This window comes from Pelophylax lessonae, assembly GCF_965119305.1.
Source record: "Pelophylax lessonae genome assembly, chromosome: 6".
Lineage (NCBI taxonomy): Eukaryota > Metazoa > Chordata > Amphibia > Anura > Ranidae > Pelophylax > Pelophylax lessonae.
Genome location: NC_138773.1, coordinates 112,700,344 through 112,717,794, shown reverse-complemented (window position 1 = coordinate 112,717,794; position 17,451 = coordinate 112,700,344). Strand labels below are relative to the sequence as shown.

Sequence of the window (17,451 nt, the reverse complement as noted above, 5' to 3'; positions counted from 1 at the left end):
GACCAACTAAAATATCAGCCACAAGTGCCAAGAAAATTGTTCGCACAGTGATGCAAAGAAAAACCCACAAATAACTTTAGGTGAAATACAGGACTCTCTGAAAACATGTTACATAGTTACATAGTAGATGAGGTTGAATAAAGACAATAGTCCATCCAGTTCAACCTGTGTAGGTGTGTGTAGCTGTAATCATCTCACATACCCCTGAATGTTCTGATCCTTGAGATGTACGTCTAAGAGTCTTTTGAAAGCCACCATACTTCCCGCAGAAACCACCTCTTGTGGTAGAGAATTCCACAATCTTGTAGCCCTCACAGTAAAGAACCCCCCACGTTGCCTGAGGTTAAAACGCTTTTCCTCTAATCGCATTGTATGCCCTCGAGTCCTCGTGCAATCCCTTCGACTGAACAGCTTTTTTTCTAAGCTGAGATCCCCATTGAGATATTTATAAATTGCCATCATGTCCCCCCTCAGGCGTCTCTTTTCTCCAGGGAGAATAAATCAAGCGATTGCAGACGCTCTTCATAATTAAGGTCCTCCAATCCCCTAATCAGTTTAGTTGCCCTTCTCTGGACTCTCTCCAGCTCCAACACATCCCTCCCTGAGAACTGGCGACCAGAACTGGACAGAATACTAAAGATGCGGTCGGACCAGAGTTTTATAAAGTGGAAGGATTATAGTCTTATCTCTGGAATATATCCCTTTCTTTATGCATGCTAATATACTGCTGGCTTTGGCAGCTGCCGCTTGACATTGCATGCTATTGCCTAATCTATCATCAACCAAGACTCCCAGATCTTTCTCCATTTTTGATTCCCCCAAGGGTTCCCCTCCTAACGTGTATTGTGCTTTTATGTTTTTAGTCCCCAAGTGCAAAACCTTACACTTCTCCACGTTAAACCTCATTTGCCATGTCGTTGCCCACTCCGTTATTTTGTCCAGGTCATTCTGTAGGATATCTGCTTCATGCTGATGTGGTGTGGCTGTTTCAAGATGCACAATAAGGAGACACTTGAAGAAAGATGGGCTGCATGGTCGAGTCGCCAGAAGAAAGCCATTACTACGCAAATGCCACAAAGTATCCCGCTTACAGTACGCCAAACAGCACAGAGACTCAAACCTTCTGGCACAAAGTAATTTGGATTGATGAGACCAAAATTGAGCTTTTTGGCCACAACCTTAAATGCTACTTTTGGAGAGGAGTCAACAAGGCCTATGATAAAAGATACACCATTCATACTGTGAAACACGGAGATGGATCGCTGATGTTTTGGGCATGTGTGAGCTACAAAGGCACAGGAAATTTTGGTCAGAATTGATGGCAAGATAAATGCAGTATGTTATCAAAAACTACTGGAGGCAAATTTGCATTCATCAGCCCGGAAGCTGCGCTTGGGACGTACTTGGACATTCCAACATGACAATGATCCTCAAAACAAATCAACTCGTCATTGGCTACAGCAGAATAAAGTGAAGGTTCTGGAGTGGCCATCTCAGTCTCTTGACCTCAATATCATTGAGCCACTCTGGGAGATCTCAAATGTACAGTTCATACAAGACAGCCCAAGAATTTATAGGAACTGGAGGCTTTTTGCCAGGAAGAATGGGCAGCTTTACCATCTGAGAAGATAAAGAGCCTCATCCACAAATACCACAAAAGACTTCAAGCTGTCATTGATGTTAAAGGGGGCAATACACGGTATTTGAACTTTTGACTAGGGTCATTTGGGTAGTTTCTGTTGTCATTATGATTTAAAAAGAGTAAACACAGTTGATTATAAATGGCTTCAGCCAAACACTAACCATGAGTGAAAGAAAAGTTTTTGTGTTATTCATATTCTCTGAAAAATAGCCAAGAAATCATAAATTCTGCCATAGCCTGTAAACCAATGAGCACAACTGTAGCACTGTCGGCACTTTTATATATATTTATTTGTTAAAATTATTGCTGTTAGTATTCTATGTGGTTTCACTTTTAAGCAAGCGCCGTGATTGCTAATATTTTTCAACTTGCATTTGTCCTCTTGCCAGAATCCTAGTGTGCACATTGTGTCTTGTAGTGGTTTGTGTTAAAAATTGGCATGGCCGTGCGTCCCCACACAGCCACATGATTTCTCTCTGCTGTCGGGTGTATGCAAAGACTACACTTCCCGACTGCCACCTTGGCATATAATATATATACTATATTATCAAAAGTATTGGGACACCTGCCTTTACATGCACATGAACTTTAATGGCATCCCAGTCTTAGTGTCTTAGTCCGTAGGGTTCAATATTGAGTTGGCCCACTCTTTGGTTTTAGACCAGTGCACAAAGCAAGGTCCATAAAGACATGGATGAGCGAGTTTGGGGTGGAGGAACTTGACTGGCCTGTACAGAGTCCTGACCTCAACCCAATAGAATACCTTTGGGATGAATTAGAGCAGAGACTGCGAGCCAGGCCTTCTCATCCACATTAGTGCCTAACCTCACAAATGCGCTTCTGGAAGAATGGTCAAATATTCCCATAGATACTCCTAAACCTTGTGGACAGCCTTCCAAGAAGAGTTGATGCTGTTCTAGCCGATAAGGGTGGGCCAACTCAATATTGAACTCTACGGACTAAGACGCCAATAAAGTTCATGTGCATGTATTGGCAGGCGCCCCAATACTTTTGGTAATATTGTGTGTGTGTGTGTGTATATGTATGTGTGTGTGTATGTATGTGTGTGTGTATATATAATATACACACAGTATCTCACGAAAGTGAGTACACCCCTCACATTTTTGTAAATATTTTATTATATCTTTTCATGTGACAACACTGAAGAAATTACACTTTGCTACAATGTAAATTAGTGAGTGTACAGCTTGTATAACAGTGTAAATTTGCTGTCCCCTCAAAATAACTCAACACACAGCCAGCCATTAATGTCTAAACCACTGGCAACAAAAGTGAGTACACCCCTAAGTATAAATGTCCAAATTGGGCCCAAAGTGTCAATATTATGTGGACACCATTATTTTCCAGCGCTGCCTTAACCCTTAGGGCATGGAGTTCACCAGAGCTTTACAGGTTGGCACTGGAGTCCTCTTCCACTCCTCTATGACGACATCACAGAGCTGGTGGATGTTAGAGACCTTGCGCTCCACCACCTTCCATTTGAGGATTCCCCACAGATGCTCAATAGGGTTCAGGTCTGGAGACATGCTTGGCCAGTCCATCACCTTTACCCTCAACTTCTTTAGCAAGGCAGTGGTCAGCTTGGAGGTGTGTTTGGGGTCATTATGTTGGAATACTGCCCTGCGGCCCAGTCTCCGAAGGGAGGGGATCATGCTCTGCTTCAGTATGTCACAGTACATGTTGGCATTCATGGTTCCCTCAATGAACTGTAGCTCCCCAGTGCCAGCAGCACTCATGCTGCCCCAGACCATAACACTCCCACCACCATGCTTGACTGTAGGCAGGACACACTTGTCTTTGCACTCCTCACCTGGTTTCCGCCACACACGCTTGACACCATCTGAACCAAATAAGCTTATGTTGGTCTCATCAGACCGCAAGACATGGTTCCTGTAGTCCATGTCCTTAGTCTGCTTGTCTTCAGCAAACTGCGGGCTTTCTTGTGCATCATCTTTAGAAGAGGCTTTCTTCTGGGATGACTGTCATGCAGACCAATTTGATGCAGTGTGCGGCATATGGTCTGAGCACTGACAGGCTGACCCCCCCTATCCCTTCAACCTCTGCAGCAATGCTGGCAGCACTCATATGTCTATTTTCCAAAGACAACCTCTGGATATGACGCTGTGCACGTGCACTCAGCTTCTTTGGTCGACCATGGAGAGGCCTGTTCTGAGTGGAACCTGTCCGGGTAAACCGCTGTATGGTCTTGGACAACGTGCTGCCGCTCAGTTTCAGGGTCTTGGCAATCTTCTTATAGCCTAGGGCCTAGGCCAGGCATCACTAAATGGCGGACCGGGGTCCGGATCCGGACCCAGTTAATGTCTCATCCGGACCCCTGCGGTCCCACCCTTTAGAGTTGTTCTGCCCACAGCCATCACCACTACCAGTCTCACAGAGCCAACAGCTGGAGGCAGGACAGCTATAGACAGAGGACGGGGGGTATCCAAGTTAACAAGCAAGTGATTGGTTGTGAGGATACAGGGTGGCCATCGCACAAACATGTGATTCGGACCTCTGCTGGAAGAATATTTTATTGACTGGACCTTTGTAAATTTTAATTCAATACCCCTGGCCTAGGCCATCTTCATGTAGAGCAACAGCAATAACACCAAAAGTTAACACACCTGCTCCCCATTCACACCCAAGACCTTGTAACACTAATGAGTCACATGACACCGGGGAGGGAAAATGGCTAATTGGGCCCAATTTGGACATTTTAATTTAGGGGTGTACTCACTTTTTTTGTCAGTTGTTATTTTGAGGGGACAGCAAATTTACACTGTTATACAAGCTGTACACTCACTACTTTACATTGTACAAAAGTGTCATCAGTGATGTCACATGAAAAGATATAATCCAATTTTTACAAAAATTTGAGGGGTGTTATTCACTTTTGTGAGATACTGTACATCAGGTCCATTCCCTGGACAGATCGGCTGCAGACTCTATCTTACAGATTTGTATATAGCTATGTGTGAACTCCTGTTTATTAATTATGAACATATCCTTTATCTTCACTATGAACTGCTGATTAATTTAATTGATCATTACAACAACCTTAAAAACAATTCTCCCATTTGCCCCCACCTTCCACAACTGAGGTGGGTGAGGAGAATTGTTAACAAGTTCAGAGAGGCAGTGACTGCAGCATTAAATCTGCTGGCTGCTAAGTGCATGTAGCAGACAGCTGTCTGTCTGCCTGCCCTTGTGTGCAGTGGGCAGCCAGTGAGCAAATCCCTGGGCATTCCCAAGCTCATCCTCGTGGAACACTTTCAGCTGCCTGGGTCAGGTTTCAGAAGAACAGCTGAAGGTAGAAGCATGCTGACGTTGGCTCTTTTGTAGTCCAGTTGTCCTTCCTGAACTTGTAGAACTTAAAGTCTGTACTTCTCATACGGACCTCGGCTTGAAAGTAGAATCTGCAGAAGACTCAGCATTGTAGCCAGGGTGCACTAAGCCTGATTGCAATGCTATCCAGCCAGGCTTAAAAGATTTTTTATTTATTTTTTCTTCATACCATTAATACATTTTTGATATTTAATAAAAAGGTGAACTTATCCGTCAACAGATGAAAATAAACAAGTGAGATGGGAAAATGTTTGTTTTTCATTTAGTTGCATAATTAGACCCCAGACCCAACAATGCAGAAGAGCTGAAGGCCACTATCAAATTAAACTGGGCTTCCATAACATCTCAACAGTGCCACAGGCTGATCGCCTCCATGCCACGGTGCATTGATGCAGTAATTCATGCAAAAGGAGCCCCGACCAAGTATTGAGTGCATACTATACTGTACATGAACATTACTTTTCAGTAAGCCAACATTTCTGTATGAAAAAACTTATTTTTTGTCTTGGGTAATATTCAAATTTTGAGATACTTAATTTTGGATTTTCACTAGCTGCAAGCCATAGTCCTTAAAATTCAAATAAAGAAATGCTTGAAATCTATCACTCTGTGTGTGTAATGAATCTATTGTGGGAGATTAGCTCGGTGGCGGGTATGGATGACCCCTTGGTGGGGTGCGTTTACACAGGGAGATAGCCGAGAAGTGGTTGCAAACAACAGTTTGGTTTATTCTTGCAATTTACTTCACACAAGTGCAAGCCTCAAAAACATCAAAATAAAATAAAACACAAAATAAATCCTTGCCACTGTGGGCGGCTACCTTCTCACATACAGGAACCTACCTACGGAGTCTGTCTCCAACCTACTGTTGGGCAAACTTTGCTGATCCTACAGCAGACACTCAATAGTCCATTTATTTTCTCTTCTCACAGCACATGTTCATTGGACTGTCCTTTCACCTAGAAAACATGTCCCTTTGTTTGTCTCTTCACACTCTTCACATAGCAACCATTCCTTTGCTTGTCTCTTCACATAGCAAACAGTGCATTTATTTCTTTCCACATAGAAATAGTCCAAGACCTCACCTTGAGTAGTCTTCAGTCTTAATTAATTTCCCCTTCACACAGGAAATGTCCATTGGTTTCTTTTCACATAGAAACGATCCAAGACCTCACCTCGAGTAGTCTTCACACTTGTTACCCTCCTCAGCGCACATCGCTTCAGGAGGTCTTCCCCATGCTCACACAGCTTTCAGGGGGCACACATCTGACTGTCCTCCTCTCCCCATGCCCACACAGCGTCAGGAGGCAGCAATCGTTAGACTTCCTTTGGACAAATTATAGAGGCCTTCATTTCCTCATTCTGAACAGCTGAATGGTTTTCAACTTCCTGCTGGCTATCTCTGCAGCCGTCACACCCTATAGTAATTGGTGAATTTTCTAAACCAGGTGGAAATGTATCTCCTGTCTGTGACTACATCCACAGATTTACCTGACTTCCTGTCACACTATATAAAATTAATTTCACTTTTTGAACTGAATTACTGATATTAACGTTTTGATGATAGACTAATTTTTTGAAATGCACCTGTATATAGGCTGTAATTGCTGACTTCTGTAGCTGCCTGGCCTGTGTGGTGATCTGATGGCTTCAATACTTTGAGACCCTGAAAAAGCATACTAGGAGCTCTGACTTTGCTCAGACTTAAAGAGGAGCTCCAGGCACCTATCAAAACAATTGGTCAGCAGCTACAAAAAGTGTAGCTGCTGACTTTTAAAAAACAACCACTCACCTGTCCCATGGTCAGCTCACCCCAGCGGTCTTCATCCTCTGTCCTCCCTCAGCAGCGCCAGCATCTTCGCTATTGGCACCCGGCTGTGACAGCTTGCGGTTTCACAGCCGGGTGCCCACTGCACATGCGCGAGCCGCGCTGCACATCCTAACTGATGGATGCAGTCTTCTGGGACCTGTCGGTGTCCCAGAAGACTGAAGGGGGGAGGAAGGGAGGGAAAGGTAACTGTCAAAATTGCTGCTGGGGAGAGGAGGAGAGCAGACAGAGGAGACAAAGCTTTTGTATCAAACTAGAAATGAAGAGCCTATGCGCTACTAGTGAAAAAAAGTGATATTAAAGAATAATCAAAATAAAATTCAATGAAAAAAAGCTGCCAATTTGTAGTGTCACCACATACCAGAAAATAAATAATGCAAATAAATTGGCGCTAATTTCAGATAAATAATCTCCTAAACAAAATGAATCAATATTATAATATATAACAAATGTGATGTTCAAAATTCAAATGATATAAGGCCAAAAAGGCAAAAATCCAAATATAAAGTGCAAATGATGCAAAACTGTGAGACAATAAATGTGTAAAGTTCATCAAAAGTCCATGTGCAAGTGCAGGAACTTATCAGACAATGGTGATCCGGCAATGTGATAAAAAACTTCAATCCAAATGTGTCACTGATGTGAACATTACCAAACCAATATATCCAACATTGAGTGCCATGGCTGCTCACCTCAGGAATGAATAAATCAAACGTTGCTCATAAATCACAAGCCTCTCCACATAACTCCAGTGATACCACTATAGCAGCTAGTCAGAGGTAATGGATCGCTAGCCCAAAAAAGTGGATGAAGGAAATCTTCCTTAGTGTTTCCTCATATAGAGATAAAGTAGGATAAAGGCTTCATGGTGCAGTATATTAAGTAAAATTTATTGGGGACAAATCATAAAACTTACAGTAAAGTTGCAGTAGTATAGCAGCAAAAACATTTTCGGCTCTCGCAATAGCGGTGTAGTGGAATCCGAACTTCCGGTCACGGCCGTAGACCAGAAGTGACGTCACCCGGCTCCTCCCAACACGTTGCGTCACTAGGGACCAGCAGTATACAGCAATAGGTAGGAGAAGGTGGGAAGCAGTGTTTTTAAGTAGACTTATTAGGTAGCCTTTACTTCCACTTCAAGTATTACAACTAGTTTTTGTCTCCCCTCCCAGCCATGACTGGACAGTTAATGAACAGCAAACTAAAGATTTCCACTTTGTCACTCTTCTCTCTCTTCAACATGTTCTTCACATGAGCTGTACAGCACAGCTGTTTGGCTCCTTGTGCTAGGTCTGAGCTCTGCTGTACATGGAATAGAATGTGGCTAATACAAAGTTGAAATTAGGTACTAACTCTGCATTTAAAAAAATAATACATATAATGACAAATTATTAAGTACAAGCCTGCATTAATTTGTCTTTACAGTCATGGAAAAATTTTGGCACCCCTGCATTCCTGTCAAATAATGCACCCCTGTGCCCAGAAAATTGTTGCAATTAGAAATGCTTAGGCATTCTCATGTTTTTGTTTCTTTTGTTTGTGTTGGTATGACACAAAAAGTGGAGAAATAAAAAGCCTAATCTGGCAGAAATGCAGGTGCCAATATTTTTGACCATGACTGTATTTATTTAACAGTTTTAAAGGCAAAGAGTGGACACACTAAAAATTGATTTGATTTAGGTTTTTTAGTGCCTAAAACAGTTGCACAGTACTTTATATTTAGCAGTTTTACCAGCCAGTATTTGTATTCTTGTCCATCCAGTCTTCAGCTTTGTGCCACAACATAGCCCTGTCGGACCCTTAGGGCCGGTTCACATTTGTGCGAGTGCGGTGATCGCATGTAATTTGGAGCACACTGCTCCTTCATTACATGCGATCGGATGTGCGGATGCGAATTCAGCCATACACTTTGTATGGCTGAAATTCGCACTGCACCCGCACAAAAGACGCACAGGACCCTTTTTTCCAGCCGCATCAGGATCGGATCGCACAGTGGTTCACACTTGTGCGATCCGATCCTGTGCTAACTGTCAGATCGCACTGCGATATGCGATCAAACAGGGGGTGTCGTTAACATTTAATTGACACCCCCTGCATATCGCATATGGCAGTGTGAACTGCCAGATGTGTGTTTGCGATGCGGGAACAGGCTGCGAATTCGCAGCCTTCCCACATCGCACAAGTGTGAACCGGGACTCACAGGCTTGTTCTCCCCTGCTCCCCCTCCCCCCTAGCCTGTGACTGCACAGTGAAAGAAGAATTATTAGGCGGATTTAATCTGTGTCACTCTTCTCTCTCCTATCAGCATGTTAGCGACTAACTGCAACACAGCTGACTGACTCTTTGTGCTGCTTCTCTATCTCTCATTATGAGCCCTGCTGTACAGGGTTTGGAAGGGGCTAATACCAAGTACATACATGACTTGCACTTAAAAAATAAAAAAAAAAATGTAATGCTATCCATTTGTAATAATGCATACAAAGCTGCAATAATCAGTTTTTATATCTGCCTTGAGTTCAGCTTTAGGCTGTCATACACATCTAGAACTTTGGTTAGCTTTAATTGAAGCTGTTTGTACCTTTTGTATGATTCTAAATATTACAGAAATGAAACGGTTTTATGGTATACTATATGCACTGTATGTGTTCATGTATGTGAGAAAAATGCTAAGCTCTTATTCTTTGTGATTCACGCTCAAAGGCAGCACACGGTTTTCATCATAGTGTTATTTTGACATTGTATGATTCATATGTATGCTCTTATTTTTAGAGGCTTTTATCCAGAATTACAGCAAGGTTTACAGTCCATTGCAAAGACATCTAGTCAGTGACCCTCCTACCAGGAAATTAAGACACCAGCTCATCACTGAAGTGACCTCCAATACTTTCCATCACATTGTTCTGGACATAAGAAAGGTTCATATTATTCTGCATTTATGACTATGTATTTACATTTGGATCTGATCTGTGATAGAAGGAATGTGAAGTCTGTGAGGCAACTACTGTTTATTGTAGCTTTAGCAAAATGTCAACCAAGATGGTGGCATCAACAAGTTCCTGTAGTACATTGAATCACTAAAACCAACACACCCGTTCTTTCTTCTGATTTTTATAAATTGGCCCCACAAGTACCCTAAAAGACTAATTCATTTATTTAATCCCTTGCTGTAGTTAGGACCAGACTCTTATTGAGCAATGCTAAGCAATAGCTTTTTGCTAGATGGATAAAATGGAAGGGATTATCAGCTGCAGACAGGAGTAAATCACCGGACCCCTGTTGTTGGGGAATAGCAGCAAAAAATGAACAGAGATGATTGCTGTGCGTTGGAAAGCTAAGAGAGGAAATTTAAAAAGCGGCAATAACAGATCATCGAAGCTGTGGGGAGATGGCAGAGAAATTGGGGACAAGTCATATTACTGACAAGGCACAGAGGCATTGTGGGAAAAGTGCAGATTACTGCCCAGTAGGAGAAAGTGAATGTGGATGGACACTTCTAGACTGCTAAGATTACATCTTTTTGTTAGAAAGATTTGTTGCTTAAGATAGGAGCCAAGGAATACGGCGATTGATTGGCAGGCATGCCTGTTTAACAGCAGAAATGTCAGTTTAATTATGTGCTTGTCAAGGCTTTAGACATTCAGTTCACATCAATATTTCTGGCCTTTTTAGCATACAAACACTTAAGCCTAGTTCACACACACTATATGTGTTTTTCAGTGCGTTTTTCAGTTTTGCAGAAGTGCACTACAGTCCATTAACCATCGTTTCCTATGGGTCATGTCCACATCTCTGCGTTTTCCACAGGTGTTTTTCTAAAAAAAAAAAAAAAAAAAAAGAGTCGGGACTTTTTTTCTGCAGCAGGTTGTGTTTTTGGTTCCATAGACTTTAATGGAAACGCAGCAGAAACGCATTAAAAACTCAAGCACTGCATTTGTGATGTGTTTCTGCTGGTTTCTCCTGCATGGCAACAAACCCTTCCCAAAAATATAAAACACACCAACTGAAACCTGCATAATTGGGAACCAGGCCTTTAAAATGTGTTGCCATTTTTTGCAGCCAAAATGGGATAACGCCTACTGTATATATGTTACGTATTCCCATTAACAAAGCATAATGTTTAAAAAAAAAAAAAAATTGCTGAACCAACCAAATGTCAATCTCCCTATGGCCAGCTTAAACAGAATGTTTACCAGTGTAAGCCCTTTCAACATACAGTATATCTCTCCTTAAACTTGTCAATGTGATGCATTAAGAATTTAACAAGGGGATAGAATTATGTTTTCTACCATAGCCCTACTAGTCGCATTCATAATGGACACTAGAAGCCGTGTACTATTTGTTAGGTTCAATTATAGATGATCTGCTTTTAAGAAAGCTGACCTCTATTTCCATTAGCATGTTCGGCAGCCCCATAGTAATGCAAAGACTATCTATTTTTATTTCACACCAGTAACTGAATGAATGACATCATGAATAACCGTTAGAGGTTAGAGTATGAAAAGGGTTTTGTTGGATGGTAGTTGGTGTGAATTAAATTCTAAGAGTTTTCTGATGTTGGAAACATTCCATGTGCATTCAGCTGGCTGGTCACTAGCGTGCATTCAGAAATATGTGCCTTGATTGATGTACAGGCTGGGCTACTGAAACACCAAGTTCAGTACTCGTTCAGATAACTAAAGCTGTGTAAATGAACAAGAATTAACAATGAACAATGTATATCACTATATTATTATTAAAGAAACACATGGTCTAAGGAATTGCTGCAAGCATGTAAAAAAAGTCTTTTATTGCAAATTTAAATATGACACAGACTGAGCAACCTCTATCCAAAATGATCCCACTGTGAATGAACATTCAAAAAGTTACAAGATTGTCACCAACCAATTGCCATCCATTCCGGCACACGTCAATTCAGCTGTAACAAACACTATAGCCAAGGCTATACAAAGTAATAAGATGCTTGTGTTAAGTGTGCTCAAACTGCTGATTCTGGTCCCCCATTGACACAGTCAACCAATAGCACATAGTAAATAAAAAACAAAAACAAACAAACATGGACTAGACGCTCACATGCTGAACAGCACAGCCTTATTCCAAAATGGATTAAATTAATTATTTCTCGTTTGTTCATTGACAGACACAGCTCCTGATCTTTTTAAATATTGGGTTATAGTGCTCCCTACAGAAGTAGGACACTAGGCATAAAAAAAGTCTGGCTACGCTTATGGGCAGTCCCAGTGGGGTATACTCCCTCTCTCTGCTATAGGTACTTTAGGTTTTTTTTCTGCCTAGTCAGGAGTAGGGCCCTGGCAATTTTTCTTTTTAGATAGAATTTTTTTCTCCTGAAATTTTTCCTGTGAGATCTGCAATCAACTGCCGGACTAGGCAACAGGCTGGGTAATCTAGATCCAGTGGTCACCCCAGTCTTGCTAGCGAGCGTGCGCAGATCTCAGCTCTGCGCTAGGTCGGCTGTGATATGGTTCCACCAGACAGGGGCTGGCCTATGATTTAAACGCCTCGCGAGGTCACATACGACTGGGTCTCGGCCTGAGTCGCAGCGTCCCTCCTGCCCGACAGTCCCCCATTTAGATGGAGAGGAGGTTCTGTCTTGAGCCTGGTTCCTGGTATGGAAAGGAACTGTCCCCCCCTCTCCCCCTGGAGGGTTTTAGGGGTTTAGCGCCCCCGGCGCTAGCACTGTTACGCCAATGGGGGATTGCAAAACTGGGATACTTGGACAACCTCTTTCTGCGAGCGGAGTCTCCTACTGCTTTGGTAGAAAACCTAGAAATCACCATAAGAGCTTGAGGGTGTTTGGCTGGATTCTGAATTTTCAAAAGTCTGTTCTGGTTTTGTCCACAAAGCTGGACTATCTGGGTTTGACTCTGGACTCTGCCTTAGCCAGAGTGCTCCTTCCTCTGGACAAACTGCAGGCTGTAATTCATCTCCTGCTGTCCAGCAGATGGTAATCCCTCCGGACTTGCATGCGGGTGCTGGGCCTGATGGTGGCCGCACTGAAGCCCTCCTCAGTAAAAGGGATATGACAGCCCGCCTGCACCTGAAGGACTCTCAGACCATGAGAAACAAAATTCTCTGGTCTGATGAAACAAAGATTGAACTTTGTGTCCTGAATGGCAAGTGTCATGTCTGGAGGAAACCAGGCACTGCTAATTATGGTCGAGTACAAGATCGAGTTTTGCTCTTTTCCCCCAGCAAGGTTTTTTCCTTCCAACCTGCGCCTGCCCCAGACTGGTTACAGGGTCTGTTTGGGGTGGTAGCTACATAAACCTATTCAGTCCCCAGGAAGGAAGGCAAAGCGGGTCCAATCCTGGACCTCAAGACGCTGAACTGCTTTGTGCAGGTACTTAAGTTCAGAATGGAGTCCATTTGAACAGTGGTGGCATCCCTGCGTCAGGGGGATTTTCTCCCCTCTATAGATCTCAAGGATGCCTATCTTCGTCCCGGTATATTAGACAGTGGTCACCACAGAAGCCAGCCTGTCCGGCTAAGGAGGTATCCTCGGCAAGCATTCTGCTGAAAGAGTCCAGACTACCGATCAATGTCTTGGAACTCCGAGCGATCAGACTGTGTCTGGATCATAGGACGTATAGTCTTCAGGGATGCCCAGTGCGCATTCAATTTGTCAATGCCACGGCCGTGGCTTATGTCAATTACCAAGGGGGCACAAGAAGTGCCCTGGCAGTTCTGGAGGTAGCTGGCATTCTAAGGTGGGCAGAACTGTTTGTTCCAGCCCTCTCCGCCGTACACATTCCCGGGGTTGAAAATTGGCAGGCGGATTACCTCAGTCGGCAGGAGTTGGACCAAGGGGAGTGGTCCCTTCATCTGGAGGTGTTTCATCATCTGTATCTTAGGTGGGGCACCCCCGAGGTGGATCTGTTGGCGTTCGGCTCAACAGAAAGGTGCAGAGGTTTGTGGCTCAGTCAAGGGATCCACTGGCGGACGCCACAGATGCGTTGGTGGCCACCGCGGGGTCATTGTCGTCTGATCTACACCTTCCCTCCTCTCAAGCTTCTGCCCAGACTCCTACGCAGGATCGAGGCAGAAGGGATTCCGGTCTTAGTGGCTACGGACTGGCCTTGCCGGGCTTGGTACGCCGATCTAGTGCTGCTGGTCGCCGACATTACTAGGAAGCTTTCTCTCAGAGAGGATTTGCTGTCCCAAGGACTGATCTTCCATCCTGCTTTACAGTTGCTGGCTATGGCTGCTTGGCTGTTGAACACCAGGTGCTAAAGGAGAGAGGTTTGTCTGAGTCTGTGATTCCTACATTGTTAAAAGCTAGGAAATCTACTTCTTGGAAGATCTACCATCATACGTGGAAGACGTACATTGCATGGTGTGAGTCTCTTGGGGTTCATCCTCGCTCCTTCTTGGTGGCTCGGATCTTAAACTTCCTTCAACGGGGGGGGTTGAACAGAAATTGTCCTTGAGTACCATCAAGGGCCAGGTATCAGCCTTGGCGGTCTTTTTCCAACGACCTTTGGCCATACACTCCCTGGTGCGTACTTTTCTTCGGGGTGTCTGACATTTTGTCCCTCCAGTGCAGGCCCTGTTGCCACCTTGGGATCTTAATTTGGAGCTCTACAGAAGCCTCCCTTTGAAAATATTCAGGAGATTCCCCTGCTTACACTGTCCCAGAAGGTGACCTTTTTGGTGGCTATCACCTCTGCGCGTATGTTGTCGGAACTGGCGGCATTATCCTGTCTTTCACCTTATCTGGTGGTTCACAAGGATAAGGTGGTGCTTCGCCCCTGTCCGTCATTCCTTTCAAAGGTTGTCTGTGACTTTCATTTGATTGAAGACATTTTGTTGCCTTCCCTGTGTCCCCAGGCCTAAACATTCAAAGGAAATTGTCTTGCATGCCTTGGATGTGATTTGGGCAAATAGGTTGTACCTGGTAGCTACAGAGTCTTTCAGGAAGTCACTATTTGGGCTCACGGATGGACCTCGCAAAGGGTTGTCTGCTTCCTCTGTGGCCTTTTCCAGATAGTTCAAACAGATAGTGGTTCAGGCCTATTCCATCAGGGGTCAGGTTCCTCCTTTCCCTTTCAAGGTGCACTTTACTAGGTCGCTTAGTGCCTCCTGGGCTCTCCCTCCATCAGGCGTCAGTGACGCAGGTTTGCAAGGTGGCCACCTGGTCGTCGGTGCACACTTTTACAAAGTTTTGTAAAGTGGATGCTTCCTTTGGCCGCAAGGTTTTGCAGGACCTGATCCTCTGAGGGAGTATGTTTGTTTTTTGTTTTTTTTTGTTTTTTGAGGTGGGCTCCAGTTGTTTTGGTTGAGCCCCTGTATTCTGGTTGGCTACTGTTTAGCCTTGGGAATTTTTTTGCCGTTTCCCACCCCTCATGTTTAACACTGCTTTGGGACATCCTAATGGTCAAGAATGACAGGAGCTGTGTCCGTCAATGAACAAAAGAGAAAATGGGATTTTTGACTTACCGTAAAGTAAGTCGGTAAGTCAAAAATCCAATTTACTTTGATCTGTTATACAGTACTGTATATATGTTTCGTCTAGAGCTGTTAGCATGCTCTTACAGCTAATCACAGTAATAATCACTTTCAACCTGACAAAACCAGACAGGGAACTCCTTACCTGAACTGAAGCTTTGTCTGTAGGTGTGTGGTTAGAGGCACCTAGTACAAACTTCCATCTCGCTCGATATTTTAGAATTATTAAGAACATCAGATAAAGCCAGTGCATTTCTGGGGAAAAGGCCTCTCCCCATCCCCCTTCTTCAAGGCTTAAACAAGGATTTTTAATGCAATCCAGATGAAATAACAAAGAGCTTGACAGTGAGGCTGGATTAAGGCTAGTGTGTCCTAACAGCGATGTAAACCGATATACAAGTCTATGGTAATGTAAAACCCACTTGATGTTGATGCAGGTCAGAAGCGGTTCAGCTGCCAACTCCAAGTACACCTGACAGTAAATTTTTTAGACCCCCGATCCCTCCATAAAGATTACCCGTCACTGCCTATTGCTGTCACAAGGGATGTTTACATTGCTTGGGACAGCAATAAAATTGATCAGATTTTTATTTATTTTTTTAAAAACCTGTGCTAAAATGTAAAAATAAAAATAAACAGGAAAAAAAAATAAATACATTTTAGCGGCCCCTGTCGCCGTGAGCTCGCGCATGAAAGAAAACGTATACGGAAGTCGCGCCTGCAAATGAAATCGCTGTTCAAACCACACATGCAGTTTCGTCGCAATTGCCAGAGCGAGACCAATAATTTTAAAAAGAGCTACTCTGTAACTCTAAACTGGTAACCGTTAAAATTTTTTAAAGCGTCACCTATGGAGATTTTTATTGACTATAATTTGTCGCCATTCCGCGGGTGTGCGCAATTTTAAACCGTAACATGTCGGGTATCTATTAACTCAGTGTGACATTTTTCACAATATACAAAACAAAATGGGCTAACTTTACTGTTTAGTTTTTTTTTTTTTAATGCAGTGAAATGTAATTTTTCCAAAAAAATGGCGTTTGAAAGACTGCTGCGCAAATCCTGCGAGACTAAAAATATTGCAATGACCGCCATTTTATTCTCCAGAGTCTTTGCAAAAAAAAAAAATATATATATATATATATATATATATATGTAATTTTCTAGCAAAAAATACTGATTTATATAAAAATACTGGTTAATGGAGAGATCTGGAGTCAATAAGACCCCACGTCTCTCCTCCAGGCTGGAAAGCCTGCGATCAAAATTAAAAAAAAAAAAAAATGTTTCTTGGCTTTCCAGCCGAGTACACAGCAGTGTATTTACAACTGCCAGGCCGAACGTGACATCATAATATATATATAGAGTTGAAGAGACTGCTGGGGACCATCTGGTCCTCAGTATTCTGTATGGTGAAATTCCGCCACTGGTGGATTCCTTCTCCGCCTGCCCAATCGCATGTAGAAGCATCGGAGGGCGGCTGGACAGCCAATATGATTGTCCTTATGGTGCAGGAAATTGTCGACTGGAAAAACAATGATATCTGAATGATGCCTGCAGCTTCAGGCATCATTCAGATATTGCCACTTAAAGCCCAGGACATCATATGACGTACTACAGGCCGGAAGTGGTTAAATTAGCTCAGAAGCATCCTAAACTGATGCCATTGACACCAGGTTTAAATCTGTTTCTTATTTACTGATGAACATTATAAAGTAGGATCATTGTGTTGTCTTCAACAGGATGTTTTGCTGCTGTTCTACACAACCTGGTGTGGCTTCTGTGCTACTTTGACTCATATCTTTATCCGCCTGGCCCAGCTACTGGCTACAGATAGTCTCCTCATTGCCAGGTAAGATAACTGCATCTGTATTCATCAACAGTTCTGCTGAATATTTTAGTAATGTTATTGTAGTGTTGGGCAAGTCTTGATTTGAGTAATCCCAGAATTCAATGTTTATTTTCTCTCTTTTATTAGAATAAATATTGCTGAGAATGATCTCCCTTGGGAGTTTATGGTGGACCATGTTCCTGCTATCATGCTTTTTCCCAAAAATAGGCAAGTATGGCTGTTTTAACTGATTCGCACTGGCAGAGCCATCTTTACCTTCTAGAAAATGCAGCTTTTTACTAGTTGTAGTTTTCTAGATAA

The 17,451-nt window shown here is 43.1% G+C and overlaps 1 protein-coding gene across 1 annotated transcript in view; it reads left to right on the top strand.

Moving 5' to 3' along the window:
- The window catches only part of TXNDC11 (thioredoxin domain containing 11), a 158,342-nt gene that overhangs the window by 125,504 nt on the left and 15,387 nt on the right, over positions 1-17,451 (top strand). The window contains exons 9-11 of the mRNA XM_082262319.1: positions 9,606-9,751; positions 17,042-17,151; positions 17,278-17,358. Of these exons, the coding sequence (XP_082118445.1) occupies positions 9,606-9,751; positions 17,042-17,151; positions 17,278-17,358 (337 nt within the window). The remainder of the gene's footprint in view (positions 1-9,605; positions 9,752-17,041; positions 17,152-17,277; positions 17,359-17,451) is intronic.